General features: G+C 48.9%; 1 protein-coding gene across 1 annotated transcript; it reads right to left on the reverse strand.

Annotated features, from left to right (window-relative positions):
- Positions 1-849: 849 nt before the first annotated feature.
- FOXI3 (forkhead box I3) lies at positions 850-16,039 on the reverse strand. The gene is made up of 2 exons (XM_035135084.3): positions 15,304-16,039; positions 850-1,727 (listed from the first exon to the last, which is right to left on the reverse strand). Exons 1-2 carry the CDS (start codon positions 16,037-16,039, stop codon positions 1,156-1,158), a joined length of 1,308 nt encoding a protein of 435 aa, XP_034990975.2. The 3' UTR covers positions 850-1,155.
- Between the last annotated feature and the right edge of the window lie 2,266 nt (positions 16,040-18,305).

The raw sequence follows: 18,305 nt of genomic DNA on the forward strand, positions 1-18,305 counted from the left end.
GGCCGCCGTGCTACTTCCGGTATGCTAATTTTGGTCCGGTCCCTTATTTTTCAGAGAGGAACTTGGCAGGTATGAGATTCCTCGGAGGCCCTGCGGGGTGCCCCCGTGGGTGGCTGGCTCCGCCCCACGGGCAGGGCACGCACACCGCCCCAGGCACCCAATTGGCTTGCTCTGCCGCTGGTTACACCCCAATCTCCCCCTTTGCACCGTGGTTTCTCTGCAAGGAAATGAATGGGGGTGGAAAAACTCAACACCCGCTAGATTTTCCACATGTCCTCTTTTCCCCAGGACATGTCCTCCTTTTCATGGGTATGTAAAATGAGTCGCCATAGAGATCCGTAGTTAAAAGCGGAAGTCGGCCAATGTGTCCTCTGTTTTGCCCATCAAAATATGGCAACCCTGATGGCAACTTAATTTGTGTAATTAATGGTGTAAATTGTGTATTTTCACCACAGCAGACAGTGAGACAAATAACACGAAACAAACTGCAACAGGAGACAGTGTGGCATACATAGAGAAGGGCAGGCCTGCACTTGCGATACCTTGGTCACAAGCCCACCAGGGGCTCAATAAACCTAAGTTTGGTGCCTGTCTGTAGACTGCAGAAATGGGGCTGGGGGTGGATAGATATAAGCACCTGTCAGGTCAGCTTTTAGGATCTAAGAGAAGCTTCAAATAAGCCATTACTGCCAAAGGCAACTAGAATTATTATTAATTATTATTATTATTATTACATTTTTCAAGGCACTTCATAAAATCTCTTCATCTGTCTCTCTTACACCACAGCACTTGTAAACAAAGACTCAAGAAACAAGCAACAAACCCAAGCAACAAGCAGTGGCAACTCTTCTATATTTGGCCCTAATTTTGATTTCATTTCAGCACCAAAAACTCTGCCAATTGCTCAGTCCAGACGACCCTTGTTTGCGGAACTCGATGGCCTGCTTGCAAAATGCAGCGGGGAGAAAGATAGTTGTCTAGTCCAGGTTGGGCTGCCGAATTCCCCCATTCCAATATATATGAAAAAAACACTTTTGCTCCTGGGCATTACAGGTGTCCCTGTGCCGAAGTCTGTTTTCAAAAACAACAAGAAAGGCACGCTCTTCCTGGATGCAGAAACGTAAACTTGGCCTCGTCCTGCGACCCCTTAAGGCCCTACACCTCAGTGCCCTCCCGGGCATAAATGAGACTATTGACCGTGAAGTTGTATAAGTGGTTGTACTGGCCTGACTGGCCCCCGCTGCCGGGGTGGAAGGGGCTGTAGTAGGCAGCAGCGGGCGCCGAAACTCGCTGGAGCTGCTCTGCAGGGGCGACTTCCTGAGCGAAGCTGCAGCCCCCCGGGTGTCCAGCAGGGAGGTTCCTGTGATGCAGCTCACTGCCGAGGCTCCCGGCCAGACGCCCGCCATTGCTCAGCGAGTTCATGCTGGTGAAAAAGCTGCTGAGGCATCCGGCTGCGGGGGAGACGATCACAGGTGGGGAGGCGCTCTTGCAATGGTCCCTGATGGGCGCCATCGCCTCCAGATCGGAGGAGGGGCTTTCCCCACATGGCTTTCCTGGGACTAAAGGGATGGAGTGGCCTTCCTCCGACTTCAGAGTCCCCAGTGTGGAAGCCGCGGCTGGAGCTGTAGAACTGCTGGGGTCCGAGCGACGCTTGCGCTTGCGCCGGAAGTTCCCGTTGTCAAACATTTTCTCACAGTTCGGGTCCAAGGTCCAGTAGTTTCCCTTTCCTGAAGGATGACAAGAGAGCAGGGGGTTAAAAGGGAACCCTTTCCTTTAGACTGCAGAACCACACACTTCCCGAATAGCATCTTAGTCCGGTCCCAAACATTTGTGGAGTTGTGTAGTCCACAATTTATGTGTAATTTATGTTAACTTGTTTTTAAACTTTTTAAGATGCTGTCATTTGGTTTTAATGTTTTTTCTATTGCAGTAAACACCTCTATGGTATATTTACATGATATCAGCGGTATATAAAGGTAAAGGTTAAAGGAACCCCTGAATGTTAGTTCCAGTCGCGGACGACTCTGGGGTTGCGGCGCTCATGTCACTTTACTGGCCGAGGGAGCCGGCGTACAGCTTCCGGGTCACATGGCCAGCATGACAAAGCCACTTCTGGCGAACCAGAGCAGCACATGGAAACGCCGTTTACCTTCCCGCCTGGAGCGGTACCTATTTATCTACTTGCACTTCATGCTTCCAAACTGCTAGGTTGGCAGGAGCTGGGACCGAGCAACAGGAGCTCACCCCATTGTGGGGATTCGAACCGCCGACCTTCTGATCGGCAAGCCCTAGGCTCTATGGTTTAACCCACAGCGCCAACTGCGTATATAGATACCTTTATATGTAATTAAGATAATGCCAAAGAGAGACAAAGGTCCTACAGGCTAGTGCAGGCATCCCCAAACTGCGGCCCTCCAGATTTTTTGGCCTACAACTCCCATGATCCCTAGCTAACAGGACCAGTGATCAGGGATGATGGGAATTGTAGTGCAAAACATCTGGAGGGCCAAAGTTTGGGGATGTCTGGGCTAGTGTCAGGGACATGGCTGACTCGGAAAGCTCGCAGGCAGAGGGAGGGGAGGAGATAAACGGCTTTGAGGGGGTTGCTATGCAACCAGGAGGGAGGCAGCGTTTAGAGGGGCCTTGTTTGATAGCGGGGGGGGGAGTTCACCCACCTTCTCCCCAAACCAGAATACCTGAAAGGGTTACAACGCAACAGAAGTACAAGAGTGGAAGGACTGGACTTTGGCGCCCTTCGTGCTGCAAAAGGGGCGGAGACTCAGAGTGACTGACTCGTAACTAAGAGCGGCAGGCTCGGAGCTGCACTCTGGATGTTAATTGTAAATATTAATGAATTTATTATTACGGTCACAGACCAGCTCCTTAATTGTAAATAAACGTACCATAAAACTGCCAGAGACTCATGAATTCTTATCAGGGCTTGCTTGCCTGCCTGAGATCATTACACCTAGGCAACCTGTGGCACTCAGATGTTGCTGCAATCCATCTCCCATCAGCATTACCAGCATGGGCAGTGGTCAGGAATTATGGGAGCTGTAGTTCAGCAACATCTCCAGGGGGCACAGGCTCCCAATCCCAGTGGTTGTTTTTTTCCAAGGGGCGCTCAAAGGTACGCAGTACTGGCACCTCTTTTCTTTGTTGTTAAAAGGTGTGGCGAGTACCAGCACCTATTTTTTCTAGGGGGGAAAGCACTGCCTGCTCCATACCTAGGACTAGAAAAGAATAGGCATGCCAGGGATAAAACTCAACAAGATATAAAATCTCTCCTTTCAGTCAACTAAGAATTATTACGTTGTAATCCTATAGATGTCCACTCAAAAGCAAGTCCCGCCGAGTTCAATGGGGCAGATGCCGAGGTGCATGGATGTATAGGATCAAAACCGAAGGCTTTCTAACTAATTCTTTGAATTGCTTAACAGATCATTAACCAAGCCTTGTGAGGAATGGTTGAGGGAGTTGGGTATGTTTAGTCCAGGAAAGAGGAGACAGAGACAAAATATGGTAGCCATCTTCCGATATCTAAAGGGCTATCACATGGAAGATGGTGCAAGCTCATTTTCGGCTGCTCTGCAGCGTAGGACCCACACCAATGGCTTCAAGGGACAAGAAAGTAGATTCTGACTAAACATCAGGAAGAACTTTCTGACTGTAGGAGTTGTTCAAAAGTGGAACAGACTCCCTCAGAAGGTGGTGCACTCTACCTCTCAATGGAGGCTTTTAAGCAGAGGTTGGATGGCCAACGGTCATGAACGCTTTAGTCGAGATTTCTGCATTGCAGGTGGATGGACTAGATGACCCCGGGGGTCCCTTCAAACTCTATGATTCTAGGGGGGGGGAACCATATTAGCAAACCTTTAATGTAGAAGCTTTTGGCGAGGAAAGGGAGTTCACTGGGAAGTATAAGAAACTAGTGTCGTTCAGCCAGTTAAATAAATGGGCATATGTGAGCGCTGCGCGGAGCACCGGATCGAGGAGCCGGTCTGCAGAGTCAGCGCCCAGCAATGCAGTGCTGGATTGAGGAGGCGATGCTCCGTGCGGCGTTGCTGGGCACTGACTCTGCAGACCGGCTCCTCAATCCGGTGCTCCGCACAGTGCTGCTGGATGCCGACAGGAAGGAGACACCCCGGGGTTTGAAGAAACGCTTGCACAGTGCTTCTCCGAACCCCGGGACCTGTCCTTGCTGGACGCACACACGCTCTCCTCCCCCCCCCCAATGCTCAGTCCGGCCAGGAGCGGCGGTTGGCGGCCGCAGGGAAACGGTGGGTGGGGGGTTGGGGAGAGCGCGCGCATGTGTGCGTCCAGTCTCTGCGTCCAATCCCTGTGTCCGTGGGGCACATGCGCAGTAGCGTGGACACAGGGACTGGATGCAGAGACACTTGCACTTTATTATATTATTATATAGGATTACTATGTAATTAACAAATATTTATCCATCTTTGCTGAAAGGCAAAGGCACAGAGACAGATACTCACTCGCTCATTCGTTCCCTAGTGCACTTAAACACCAACCAAAACAGCTTCAAACAAGTAAATCTGTGTGATTTAAAACTGCTTCCAGATCAATCCATTGCTGATGAGAGTCTGCAGTCCCTAGCATTCCACATAAAAAAAGTGAAAGCTGCCGTTCAAATTTGAAAATGCAGTTCAGCCGAGAAAGAACAGCTCCGAAACAAGTTTCTGTTATGCAAGAACTCGATGCCAAGCTCTTACATTTATTTCCCCAAGGAAATAAACAGTGGTGAGCCCTACTGCTCTGTGCTTTGCAGCTCCCAAGTATTGAACCGTTTTCAGCTATAAATGACTTGGGCCTCCCTTCTGCAGGTTCTATGAAGCTTCAGGAATGACTGTGGGAAGAAAGAAAGCTACTGGTCCCATTTTTCTACCCCCACTGGCAGAAGGCAGGATGCCCTGAGTTCCAGTTGCCGGGAATCACAAGCAGAGAGAGAGTGCTGTGGACCCAGGTCCTGTGTCTGGGCTTCCCATAGGCACCTGGCTGTTCAATGTGTTCTTATCCACATATGGGAAGAATGCATGAAACTCCCCTAGCACAAAATAGTTGGGCATATTGCAATAGGGGAGGGGGGCGTTAAGCAGAATTTGGGGTCTGTGAAGATCCCCATCAATCGCACACAGCCCCACAGGAGCTGCTGGGTCATGACCCTAGCGTTTGGTCAATAGTAGGAAACGTCGGAGCAGTTATTGTATTTTTCGCCAGATACCACCGAACGAAGTTTGAAAGACAGGTTGCTAAGACTTGGCTTCCAATAAAGGTTTCCATTTAAGAAAATGGGCAAATGAGCCTGGACCCATAATGAGCACACTCAATCCTACAAATTGGGGCACAGACATCATTCTAAACATATCCCAGGATTTTAACCAGAAACTCAGGTCACCAAGTGAATGTTCAGATTTGCAGATCTCAGTAACCAACTGAAGGCTGATGTTTTATTTGAGATTGTTTGGCTTTTTGTTAAATTTTGCGTTGAATTCCCCCCCCCCTTTTGTGTGTGTGTGTGCATGATGTGCTTTTATGTGTGAAAAAAGTGTGGATCGAGTTTATAAAACTAAATTAGGATGTTCAGAATTGAGCTCTTTGTTTCTAGAAATCGCTGCAGCTCACTTTGACTTTGTGAGTTAGAACCTCTTCTTTTACCAGGTTAAGTTTGCACTGCTGTATAATAAAACTGTGAAATCTCCACTAGCAAATGTAGCACATTCATAACCAGTGCCGGATTTACGTATAAGCTAAACAAGCTATAGCCTAGGGCCCCACTCTCTTGGGGGGCCCCCCAAAAAATAAAGGAAAAAGAGACTTGATGTACATTTCCAGAATATAAGATAAAAAACAAATAAGATAAAACCTGCATACAGCAACAGTGTTTTATGTGGTGTAGGCTCCTATGATGTAAGTAATGGGCCCCGCCTGCTAGCCTGCTCCCTAAAATATCACTGGTTTGCTCATTTCTATATACAGGGTGCCTACATTCTGCATGTGCAAATGGCTTTAGATCAGGGGTCCCCAAACTAAGGCCTGGGGGCCAGATGCGGCCCAATCGCCTTCTAAATCCGGCCCGCGGACGGTTCGGGAATCAGCATGTTTTTACATGAGTAGAATGTGTTCTTTTATTTAAAATGCATCTCTGGGTTATTTGTGGGGCCTGCCTGGTGTTTTTACATGAGTAGAATGTGTCCTTTTATTTAAAATGCATCTCTGGGTTATTTGTGGGGCATAGGAATTCATTCATATATTTTTTTTCAAAATATAATCCGGCCCCCCACAAGGTCTGAGGGACAGTGGACCGGCCCCCTGCTGGAAAAGTTTGCTGACCCCTGCTTTAGATACCTATTAGGTCCATAAATTACCACACGCCATATATTCAACACAAAAAAACAGCGACAATTTGTTGATGACAAAGGACAGCTGGACATATAATAGGGTCCCATTACCTTCAGTAGCTTAGGGCCTCATCAAACCTAAATCCGGCCCTGTTCATAACTCCCTGGTTCTGGCCAGGATCCAAAGAGCTACATGCATAAATACTACATGCACACACACACACACATACAAACACACAGACTTCCCAATTTTCACTTTCAATTCCAGCTGCTCGCACCGCGTTGGAGGACATTCAGAACGTCCCCCAACCTTCAGGAGCGGCCAGCTGAAAAGTTACGGACGCCTTCATTTAAATCCCACCTTCAATGCACCTCCTGAGCCACAGTCCTGTCTGCATAACTTAATATCTCACTTCTCCCATGTGCTCACTACTCATTAAAATGGGTATCTTTTGTTCTGCGAAGGGCAGGGCACCAGAGGCCAACTATTTTATTACAACTGAAATAAATCATTTCCTTAATCAGTGTGCTGTCCCCTTGGGGGCTCTGAAACGTCTAACAAATGATTCACACAGCTGACAGGGACTGGCATCCAACAAAATCTAGGGCCGTCTTAAGCATATCCAGCGCTGTGGTGCAAAGATCCCCCCTGGCGCCCCCCCGGCGTGGTGGCGGCGATCAAGCAAGGAAATGTGCTGGCGGACATGCTCTCCAGTGTGGGGGCACCCGAGAAGGCAGCCCGGGAAGGCTGTGCCTTTCGCCAGGAAGCAGGAGGAGGACAACGACTGGGAGCGGGGCCATCTTTAGCAGATGCAGAGGCTTGGGAGGGAAGCTTCCATCCTAAGCCTCTGCGGGGATTGCTCTCCTCCTGTGGAGGCTTGGGAAGGAAGCTGCACGCCTGCCAGCCATATAGCTGGCGGGGCGCAACTGGCGGGCGTGCAGGGAAAGGGGAGGCTGCCGGCAAAGCCACACAGCTCCCCCACTCACTGGGCGCCCAGTGGTGCAACGAACCACTAAGACCAATGGTAAAGACAGCTCTGTGGCTACAGGTTCTCCATCTCTGTTTCCCTTTCCTTTTCTTTTTTTAACGGTAAACAAAGACAGGGAGCTGGAAGCGGTGAACACCTGCAGAAAAGCAGACTTGCTCCATACTTCTTGCCAAGAAAACTGCTACAGTAGACGCTCTACACCGCAGTTTAATATATGAAGTGTAAATCGTCTTTTGCTTCAATCAGCCTGTGAGTCGAACACAAACCATGTATCAGAGCGAGCAGATTTGTTGAATCTTTTTTGCAGGTTTTTGCCCCTAGCGCTCCATTATGGAGTGCCTCTGAGCACTTCTGTGTTGCTGTTAACCAGAAGGTTAGTGGTTCGGGCCCACCCAGGGTTGGCTGTGGGCAGGATTCTTGTATTGGAGGGGGTTGAACTGGATGACCCTTCGGGTCCCTTCCGACTCTAGAATTCTGTGTGCTGCGCTTAGGGATTTGTTTTCAGCGCCAGAACTGAACCCGGCTCCTTTCACACCAAAGTCCACTCCTGGTTAGCTTTCTTCATTCTGGCAGCTAAATTTCCAGGGCTGGAGGGGAGAGGAGTTTTTATTTTTTGTCACTAAACTATTCAGGACTCAGATCATCCAGAGATCTACCAGCAGATCCCAATCTACTGTCTTCCCACCTCAGGCTTACATGCAGTGCTTCCCCACCCCCCACCCCAAAAACATTTAGGGGTACTCTCATTTTCCTTAAAGTAAAGGTAAAGGGACCCCTGACAATTAAGTCCAGTCATGGACGACTCTGGGGTTGCGGCACTCATCTTGCTTTACAGGCCGAGGGAGCTGGCATTTGTCTGCTTCCACAGACAGTTTTTCAGGGTCATGTGGCCAGCATGACTAAGCCGCTTCTGGCGAAACCAGAGCAGTGCTCAGAAACGCCATTTACCATCCTGCCGGAGTGGTACCTATTTATCTACTTGCACTTTGACGGGCTTTCAAACTGCTAGGTTGGCAGGAGCTGGGACCGAACAACGGGAGCTCACCCCGTCACGGAGATTCGAACCGCCGACCTTCCAATTGGCAAGCGCAAGCGGCACAGTGGTTTAACCCACAGCACCACCCGCGTCCCTCTCATTTTCCTACTCATATTGAAATACTGCCCCTCAATGAGGCCAAACTTAGATTCACAAAAATGTTTAGGGGTATGCGTACCCCAAGAAAAATCCTACATGGATCAAGGTGCTTCATTTATATTACAAATATTATCTTCTGCTGTAACAATGATAAGAAGAGGTTTCAAGGGAGGCTCAAAAGGTGGCCTAAGCCTCACATACGGAAATTACATGATATCTTTTCACCAATTTTTGCTCATTAACTGGATGCTGATTTTGTCAATGAGTGTTGTGGGTTTGCCTCCTAGCCAGGGCCGGTGCTAGGGCTTTTTGCGCGCTAGGCAAAACACCTTTTTGCGCCCCTGGCACATGCTGACACCCCTGCGTTCCCTCCATAGGTGGGGAGAGTGCAAGCCAAAAGAAGAGCTCAGTGCCCTCCATAGGCGGGAGGGCGCTGAGCTTTCCTTTTGGCTTGTGCTCCTTTTGGCGAGCGGCGGAGGCAGCAGCAGCGGCCATAGCTGAAGGCTTCAGCTACGGGCGCTGCTGCCGCCACCGCTCACTCGCTGCAGCCGCTGAGGAGCTCACAGCGTCCCCTCCATAGGCGGGAGGAGCGCAAGCATGCACTGTGGGAGGGCGGCGGTGGCGCAGGGGTTTTGCGGGGCAGGCTGCCCAGCGCCCCCTCCATTTACGCGCTCTAGGGGACTGCCTAGTTCGCCTAAATGGACGCACCGGCCCTGCTCCTAGCCAGCTGCATACAAGACACGCATAGCACAGAACTCCTGTCTCATTTATTGACCACCACCACCCGGGGAGGTAGATTAGGCAGTACCAGTAATTGGAATAAAAGCAGGACAGGTGTTGTTGGACTATGATTCCCATCAGTCCCAGTCTACATGACCAATGGTCAGGGATGATGGGAGTTGTAGTTCAACATCTGGAGAGCACCCCATTGGCTGGCTCTGTGATGGAAGTAGCCTTCTTAGTTAAGCAAACTTAATACCATCTATGGCACGACAGAGAGCCTCTTCTCTTCCCAACCTCCTCTTCCAAAATCGCCCATCTGCAAACTTTTCCAAAGATCATGTGTTCACAAGTTGGTTTTAAAAGCGCACACCAGTGCTTTAAAAGATAAATCTGTTTTTAAGCATACTACTTTCCCACTCTCACAATAAACCATGATGGGCAGAACCTGGTTTCTTGTTATGAAAGAGGAGGATTTCTAGCCAATTATAACAGCTGCTAAAAAACCTGAAGTCGACAAGCGTTCAGGATGCCCATCACCCTTAAATCCCTGCCTCGTTCGTCTGAAATCAAGTCTTTCTACGCTGCAGATTTTTTTTCCTGTTCAAGATTCGCACTTGTAACACTTGTTCAAGCCACCTGGAGAAATTGTATTAGCCGCATTCCTTGTACGACCATTTGAGCAGACACTTGAACACCTCCATGGATGTAGCATATGGTGGCATCTCCCCTCCCCCCCCCGGACACACACACTTGTAATGTCCCCAGTTTCTCTCTTGCCATCCTCAATGGCACCCAGAGGACCTTCCACCCAACCCTAAGCTTTGTCCCCTACCTAGATCTCTAGCGCGATTTTCAAATGCCCCTCAAGGAACGACCGAGCAATTTCTGGCATAACAAGCCCCACATCGCCAGGGGCATGGGTATCCAAATTTGGGAGGAGAAAACACCGAGGCACGCTTTTTTTTCTCACGCAAAAAATGGAGAACTGTACATTTTGCCTCATATCTCAGGTTCTACGAAGGCTAGAAACGCACTCTTTCTTTGAAAAAAGAAAAATGAAAGCTGGGGATCTGTAGATTGTGGTTCATTCGAAGGAAATAACTGGCCTTTCTTTTCCTCCTCGTGGATGCTCACGGAAGGAGGGATCCCCAGTTGTCATTTCAGCTGCAGCCCAGCTTCTCAGCTACAAATTTATCCCCGGGAAATCTTTTGCAGTAAGTGAGAAAGCGTGATTGTGTACACTACAGCTACGTTTCCTCACCACTGAGGTAATTTTCTCCGGGAAGGGAGCACAACGTTTGGGCAGGCACCTCAGCAATCTTCTCCTTCTCACCTCTTTGTCCAAGTCAGCTTCCCTGCCTCGCTCAGCCGGGGTAACTTTGCAAGAGCAATGCTTCTCAGAACAGAAGCTCAGTCTAACCCAGTGATGGCGAACCTATGACACGCGTGTCAAATGTGACACGCAGAGCCCTCACTGCTGGCACACGCCCCATCGGCCCATTCGTGCTGTTGTTGTTGTTGTTGTTGTTGTTGTTGTTGTTGTTGTTGTTGTTGTTGTTTTCCCCCCATTTGTTCTCCCGCTCCTCCTACAGCTGGCCTCCGCTAGAGCTTGCTTGTCTCTGCTACAGCTTGTCTCCGCTGTTAAAACCCTGATCCTTTTGTTGTTGTTGTTGCTGGTAGCCAGAGATTGGTTTTTTAACCCTTTCTGTGCTGTTTTTTCTGGCGCTTTGGCAGACTATGATTGGGTGTAACAGCGTTCGTTTTTTAACCCGTTCTGTGCTGGGTTTTTTGGCGCTTTGGCAGACTATGTCGGTGCTGCATGTTAGTTCCAGCGAAGGTATTATTCGTCATTTATTTCTGTTCTCTCCCCCCCCCAAAAAAGTGCAGCAGCTTTGGGGCATCCCCCCAATAAAGCAAAGCAACTTTTGCACACACACACACCCAAAAAACCTCCAAAACATTGGTCAGCAGCTCCCCCCAAAAAGCTCAACAACTCTGGGCACTTTGTGATAAATAAGGGGTTTTTGGTTTGGTTTGGTTAAATAATTAGTTTTTGGTTTATTAAATACAGTTATATATTACAGTTATACATTTTTGTTATTTAAACTATAAATATCGCAAAATTAATGGTTTTTTTCTCGAAGTGTCACACACCACCCGAGTTATGCTCGGTTTTTTGGCGAATTTTGACACACCAAGCTCAAAAGGTTGCCCATCACTGGTCTAACCCATTCCTCCCTAGTGTTTGCTTGAGCCATTGGTTTTTCTTTTACTAAAAAGTCATAGTCTGCGGCACAGGATTCATCTTAGGGCAGCACTTTGCAAACTCCCCATCTCAACCTGACTGCCAAGGAACACGGAGTTCGGGAACAGCGCTTCCGTTTGGCAAAGTGAGACAGTCCTGTCAGGCGGCAGGTGCTGGGGGCAGTGACGGCAACAGTTCCTCCTGGCCTTTTCCCTCTGCTGGGGTACAGGCCTGGCTATGTCCTGGGACCCCTAAACTAGCCGGCTGCCTGAGGTACGGTAAGCCTCATCACCAGTTGAAATTCTGGTTCAGCTTCCAGTCCAGTCGGCTTCTGTCTGTGGAATTGAGAGGGACTCCATCTTGCTCTTTGCCTCGGGTGGCAAAATGTCGTGAGCTTGGGCTGGCCCAAGTTGCGTCTGTTGCAAGAGCTAACCGATGGCAGTTGTCAGGCTCATACTCACGCCAGCCCCCGGGCAATAAGGCCCAACAGTCAGGGATGATGGGCACTGCAGACCATTAAGGGCTTTTTCTGCGGCAGCTTTGTGCCTATGGAAAAGCCCCCGCTCTGGGGTGTGTCTCGCCACAGCCCTGTTTCCTTTTCATCGCCAGGTGATGATGAACATTTTTGTCCAAGCCTTTGGGGAGGGGTGAAGTGTCATGAGAATTCCTTTGCCGCTGCTCTGCGGTTTCACTTTGTTCCAATTTTATGACAAGCTATATTAAAGTTGTCGCATTTTGTTCCAGCTTTTTATTGTTAATTTTTTTAAAAAAAAAATCTTTATATCTACCCAGGCAACTGCTTTTATCATGAGCATTAGCTTTTTAAAACACTGTTTATTGTACCTAGACTCCGATAATTTCATTATGCCTACTGTTTTTACATCTTTTACGGATTTTAAAAATTGAATTTTTTTAAATCCTATTTTATGAAAACAACTTCCTTCTAGTTAAGTGGTACATAATTTTTGCAAAATAAGTAATAAAAAAATGCATACAGGGCCAAAAAGTGAGTCCCAAAGGGTGGTGTTCCCTATGCAATTATTTCATACAAATGCTATGTTACCCTATTATTCTGCATGTCCATATAAAATTATTTTTACAAGCTGCTTACAAGTGGAAACAAAACAAAGCTGTGAGCCAAGGCTCATATTACGGTAGTTGCGATAGAGGCGGCCATATTTGGCCTGTTCACATGACTGTCCATCCGCATATTAAAAGGGTGTATGATTTTAGGTCAACAGGAGAAGGAAACAGAGCCTTTAGCTTTATGTGATCTGTTGCCACAAGTGCGTTTCTCTGGCACCAAATGAACTGAGACATTCGTCACGCATATCTCAACAACTGCATTACTGTATATTTTCGACGCAAATAGCAGCTGCCGGTATGTTTGTGTGCGTGCATTGGAAATCCAGATCGGGACCACAATGGAAGTTAAAAAAAAAAACCTCTCACACACACCCCGACTGCTATTTAATTTCTTTTTTTAAAAAAATAAAGAAGAATAGCAATCTATGCAGAAACATGCCAACAGTGTTGCTACTTAATTGTTCTTTCAATCGGCGGGACAGACATCTAGCAGTTATCTAGAACACAGTGAAGAGCATGAGGATATAAGCTTGGAGAAAAGGAGGTGACTAGCTCCCCAAACATCTCAGCCTTTTACTGCATTTGTATGGATGGGAATTGGGCAGCACCCAGTATTTTCTTTCGGTGACCCTATGGACAGATTAGCATGCCTTGAAAGAGCTGAAGAGAAAGCTGTGCTTTGTAGCGCTGTTTTACTCTGTAGGTGGTACGCAGAAATTACCGGGGCTGTCAAAAAAGTTGCTAACTTAATGCCTAACGGCAAAATCATATACCCAAAATCCCAGTTCGGAGACGATCAGCAAAGTTTATAGGGAACTTTTGAGTATTCAAGGCACATCGCAAACTATCTCAGGAATCCTTAACAATTAAACATGCAAGGTAGATCAGAATTATTGCCTTCATATTGCAGATGGAGAGTGGAAAAGATCTTCATTTTTTTTTAATCTATGAGCTAACAGGAAACAGTTCAGTTCTTAAATATGCATCACATACCATTTGGGGTTTGTTTGTTTTTTAAAAAGACAGGAAAAAACGGGATATAAATCCTTCTATGAAGCAAATGGCTTCTTCTTATTTCTATGGGCATCTAGACATAGGAAGCTCTCTTACGCTGAGTCCATCAGCACATTACATTATCCAGGGTTTCAGACTTTTCAGGAGATGCCGGGGTTTGAACATTTATTGATATGTTCAGTTTATATACCATCCTTTATCCAAAGATCCCAGAACTTGGGACCTGCATTCAAAGCAGCTGGACTGTGACTATGCTATTGCTCTCACCCAGAGGACGCTGATAGAAGCCGTTTTGTAACTAGGAAACAAAATGTGCAAGATTGGGACTAAGGCAGAAGAGCACGTCTTCAAAAATCAAACTCCACGGGGTTTGCGCTGAGCTCACTTAAGATAACATAGGTTGCTTGTTCCCAAAACACATCTACGTGCCGGTGTGTATATGAGTGAGAATTCCTAATTCTCGCATGTACAAAGGAAGGCCGTTACTATGAATTCGGTGCAATTGCGCACCTCTTTTGATCGGAAAAGGAAGTTCCTTTCCAAGGCCGAAGAAATCTCAGCTTCTTTCGGCGAGGAAGCGCATAGCTGCAAGGCATGTCAAATTGAACACATACCACACACAGATCACATCCCTTTTACTCTGCCGTAATTAATCCTGAAATCTTTCCAGCTCGCTACCGAGGTCCAAAATCCTAACTTCCCTTAAGGAATGGCGGCGGGGGGGGGGGCAGGGAGTGCATGCCTTTTGCAACTGCATGTGCAAACATGCTTGGCAAATAGAAAAGGTTAAGGGGTCGCTCTTTTGAATGAAGTGGTGTTTAGCTTACCACCTGATCCTAAGTACACTAGCAGTGCAATCCTATAAGCACGAGGGGACTGCATGGCACAGATGCTCCGGTGCGTATTTAGTTAGGAGTTAGGCCCATTGCGCCTGGGACTTACTTCTGATTAAACCTTTCCAGGCATGGTGTGGCAAAGCCCACTGCCAGTTAACTGAATGGCACACACTTCCCCGCAACTGCCTCGAGTCATTCCACTGCCACCTGCTTCCCAAGTTAATTGTTTAGGACCTGGGAACCACTCTAGGTCTCCGCCAGAAGTTACTCTTCCAAAGAAAAGCGGGGTCTTGACCCACATCCCAGTACCCAGACAATGTGAGGGGCCAGTGGTGCCTCCCCTCCCAGCCAGGGAAGGAGGGATCAGGGAAGATCTACATGAGAAAGGAGAACAACATTTACCAGACCTTTAGAAGGCATCTCAAGGCAGCCCTGTTTAGGGAAGCTTTTAATGTTTGATGGATTTCTGTATTTTAATATTTTGTTGGAAGCTGCCCAGAGTGGCTGGGGGAATCCAGCCAGATGGATGGAGTATAAATAATAATAATAATAATTATTATTATTATTATTAGAGAAAGATTGGCATTGGGATCCAATACTTTAGTTCATTCATTCATTCAGCTGTCATGGGCATAATTTAGACAACAACAAAAAACGTGCAGACATATTAAACACATACTACATATAAAAGACTCAGTAGCCACCATCAGGTAAGATTAAGAAGTTTTAAAATTGACTTTAAAAATCTCAGCTAAGGTCTCTCCCAACCCTACAATTCTGTTTTTTTTGGGGGGGGGTGCTAGACTGGAGTGGCGGGGGGCACCTGCCCTCTCTCCGTGCCTCAAGGGCCTCTAAACCCATGCTCAGAGGCACTCTTTCCCCCCCTCCCCGCCATCCCCACGCGCGGCGATGCACCCACCGGGGTCGTCCTCGTCGCGGGGCACCTTTCGGAAGCAGTCGTTGAGGCTCAGGTTGTGTCGGATGGAGTTCTGCCAGCCGGCCTTGCTGCGCTTGTAGAAGGGGAAGTTCTCGGCCACATACTGGTAGATGTGGCTGAGCGTCAGCTTGCGCTCGGGCGCGCTCTGGATGGCCATGGCGATGAGCGCCGAGTACGAGTAGGGCGGGCGCACCAGGCGCAGCAGCTCCTCCTGGCTCGCCAGGCTCAGCCAGCCCAGCTCCGACGGCGCCCCGGAGCCGCCCGCCGGCCCCGCAGCCGAGCCCAAGAGCGCCGGCGACCCGACGCCCCTCGGCGGGCAGCCGTAGGGCAGGAAAGGGGCTCCCGAGCCCCCGGGGCCACCGCCTCCTCCTCCTGCTCCTCCTGCGCTGCCACCGCCGCCCCCTCCGCTGGGTAGGTAGGGGCCCGCGCCGCTCACTCCCCACAAGTAGCCGCCCGCGCCCGGCGGAGGCCCGTAGTCGCCCAGCGCGTACGCTGCGCCCGGCGGCCTCTGCCCCGACGTGCCCGCAGCCGCGGCTGCTGCCTGGGGATACACGCTGAAAGCTTCGCTGCAGTAGACGGCCATGGCGGGGGCGTCCCGGGCGCTGCTACTGCTGCTGCTGCTGCTCCGCGACCAAGGCGCCAACGGGCTGCCGGGCGCCGTCGAGGGTGAGCGAGGAGCGCGTGGCGCGGGCTGGCGAGGCAGTTCGCGGGTGCTCATGGCCCAGGCAGCAGGGAGGCGCGGCGAAGGCGGACAAGTCCCCGCCCAGAGCCGTCTGGGCGAGCCGGGGGGCTGCCTCTCTGCCGTCGCCGCCGACGAGCCTTATAGCGCCCGCGCGCTTTGCCCAGCCTCCCGGCCCGGGGCCCAGGGCTGGCTGATGCCAGAAGGAGGGGCTGTCGAGGCGGCTGCAGCCCGTCGACGGGGCGGGCGGGCAGCGCCCAGCGGAGGCGCCGCCACTGCCAGGGAGGGGGATCTGGTCCCTTGGCCTTGGTCGCCCCGGGGGTCCCCTCCTCTGCTCCTCCTCTCTCGGAGAAGTGCTTGTGGATCGACTAGACTTGCTTCTGCACGTCGGGTGGGGTGGGGGACTGGAATTAAAGTGAACGTGGGACAGGTTGGGGGGGGGGAGGGACCAATGAGTTGAATGTGTTTGTGTTGGTAGGGTGAGGGGGATCTCAGTCCCAGCGCATCTTTTCGCCAGAGATGCTGCGCGCGCGCTTTCGACGGGGCTTACTTCCGAGTAACAGGACGGCCGTTTTCGCCCCAGCTCAGGCTTCCCGCTTCGTGTTTGCGGGAGTTGCTGCTCCCTTGCAGCTGCCCTGGGAGGCGAGGGCAGAACGCGGAGAACTTTTCGATGACAAGCAAAACTTGGTCTTTCCGGGAGTCTGGAGTCAGACTACTTGGAAGGGTTCCTGTTAGTGGGGCTTTGGGTCCCAAGGAAAGCGATTCGAAAAGCGTTTCAGGATCGCCTCCAGGAAGAATACTTCATGCAACCTGCGTGTTGGCGTTGCAGCGCCTCGGAAGCCCATTCCATCACTCCATCTGGCCAAACAGGATGGGTGCAAATTATCACACCGTGTAAATAATCACTTGCTTGGCCCAAAGATGAAACAAAACCAGCTCCCACGCGCACACCCCCGGCGCGCTCATTTTCATTTTATTTCAGACTCAGTTGTCTATTTATAATATCTGATCAGCTCGGATTCAAAAGATAATTAATAATAATAATATTAATAATAATAATAATACCACGCCCTCGATTCTCGAATCTTTGGCGTTCATTATATGCCATTTTGGAGACTGGATGCTGCGTGCCCAACTTCCCGAGTTCGTGCGGAACAATTCGGTTGTTTTACTCGTGGCATTTCTAATTTTGGGGAATCTACAGTCTTTTATCTCCCGCCGCACTTAGCAGTCGCCTTCAGATGTTTAGCTCTACAACTCTTCCAGGTGTCTATCTTTTAATTAACGAACGAAATAAAATTAGAATCGGCGAAGAAGAATATATTACGAAATCTTGTAAAGCAGAAAGCACCTGAAGAGTACCGTTTTGATCAGAGGTACAGATGCCTCATTAATCATCATTAACAATGAAATAAACAGCACTCCCTTGGCTAGATATCCAAGAAACACGTGGTTTTGAAAACCTGCTTTCAATTGTGAGTCAACAGGTGTTCATAAAGAAAATTGCCTGATATATTTTTTTAAAAAAATACTTGATGAAATTGCATCGTATAGTGCGGACAACGACGCACTGGTGCCTTGAACAGTTTTTAAAATATATACATTTTAAAGTATCATTTCGATTTCCCTGAAACATCCAGAAGAGATCTCTGTGCATTTACGATATTTTGGTTCCACCCTGAGATCAGAAGAGGCCGTTTCTCAGGGTGAGATCCTATAAACAACGAGGCACTTACACAAGAGTAAACTTCATGGGACACCCAAGAAACCATGAGCAAAATTGCGTGTTAATTCCTGATCCCTGATCTGGGATTGTCTTGAATACTTAATCCCCTACAGACTATTTACGATGTAGCTGACCACTATTTTCCTCTGTCATTTTATTGGGGCGTAAAAGGCACCTTGAAGCTTTCCTGCCACTCAAAATTTGCACGCTTTCGACCCTCGCCACACCGGCCTCGCAGGGCTGTTGGGGAGAAAACGGTAAGGCGGTTTATTCGAAAGCAAACTTTTAAAGACAAATGACTTTCTACCCACACCACTCAGTTTAAAATTCCCCCCTTTTTTTATTTCTGGCGCTATTCTCGCGAAAAGCCGAATTTTCAAAGTCTTATTTTTTTTTAAAAAAAAAAAAACCTACCCTGCAAATGATCTGAGCAACGATTTTGGAACCACCTTTTCTGCAGGGAGGAAAATAAATTGGTTGCAAAAACAGAGAGAGAGAGAATCATAATATTTCATCCCTGCCGTTCAGGGGCGGATGCTTTTTTGCAAATATTCTCCTGCGGACGCGCCTTCATAACAG

This window comes from Zootoca vivipara, chromosome 12 (genome assembly GCF_965207765.1).
Source record: "Zootoca vivipara chromosome 12, rZooViv2.hap1.1, whole genome shotgun sequence".
In the NCBI taxonomy this organism is placed as follows: Eukaryota; Metazoa; Chordata; class Lepidosauria; order Squamata; family Lacertidae; genus Zootoca; species Zootoca vivipara.

Bases quoted from the DNA above. Each gene is read 5' to 3' on its own strand.
- FOXI3 (XM_035135084.3), bottom strand. From the start codon at position 16,039: ATGAGCACCCGCGAACTGCCTCGCCAGCCCGCGCCACGCGCTCCTCGC. The intron at 1,728-15,303 runs GTGGGTGCATCG...GTCATCCTTCAG, and splicing joins CCGCGACGAGGACGACCCCG to GAAAGGGAAACTACTGGACC.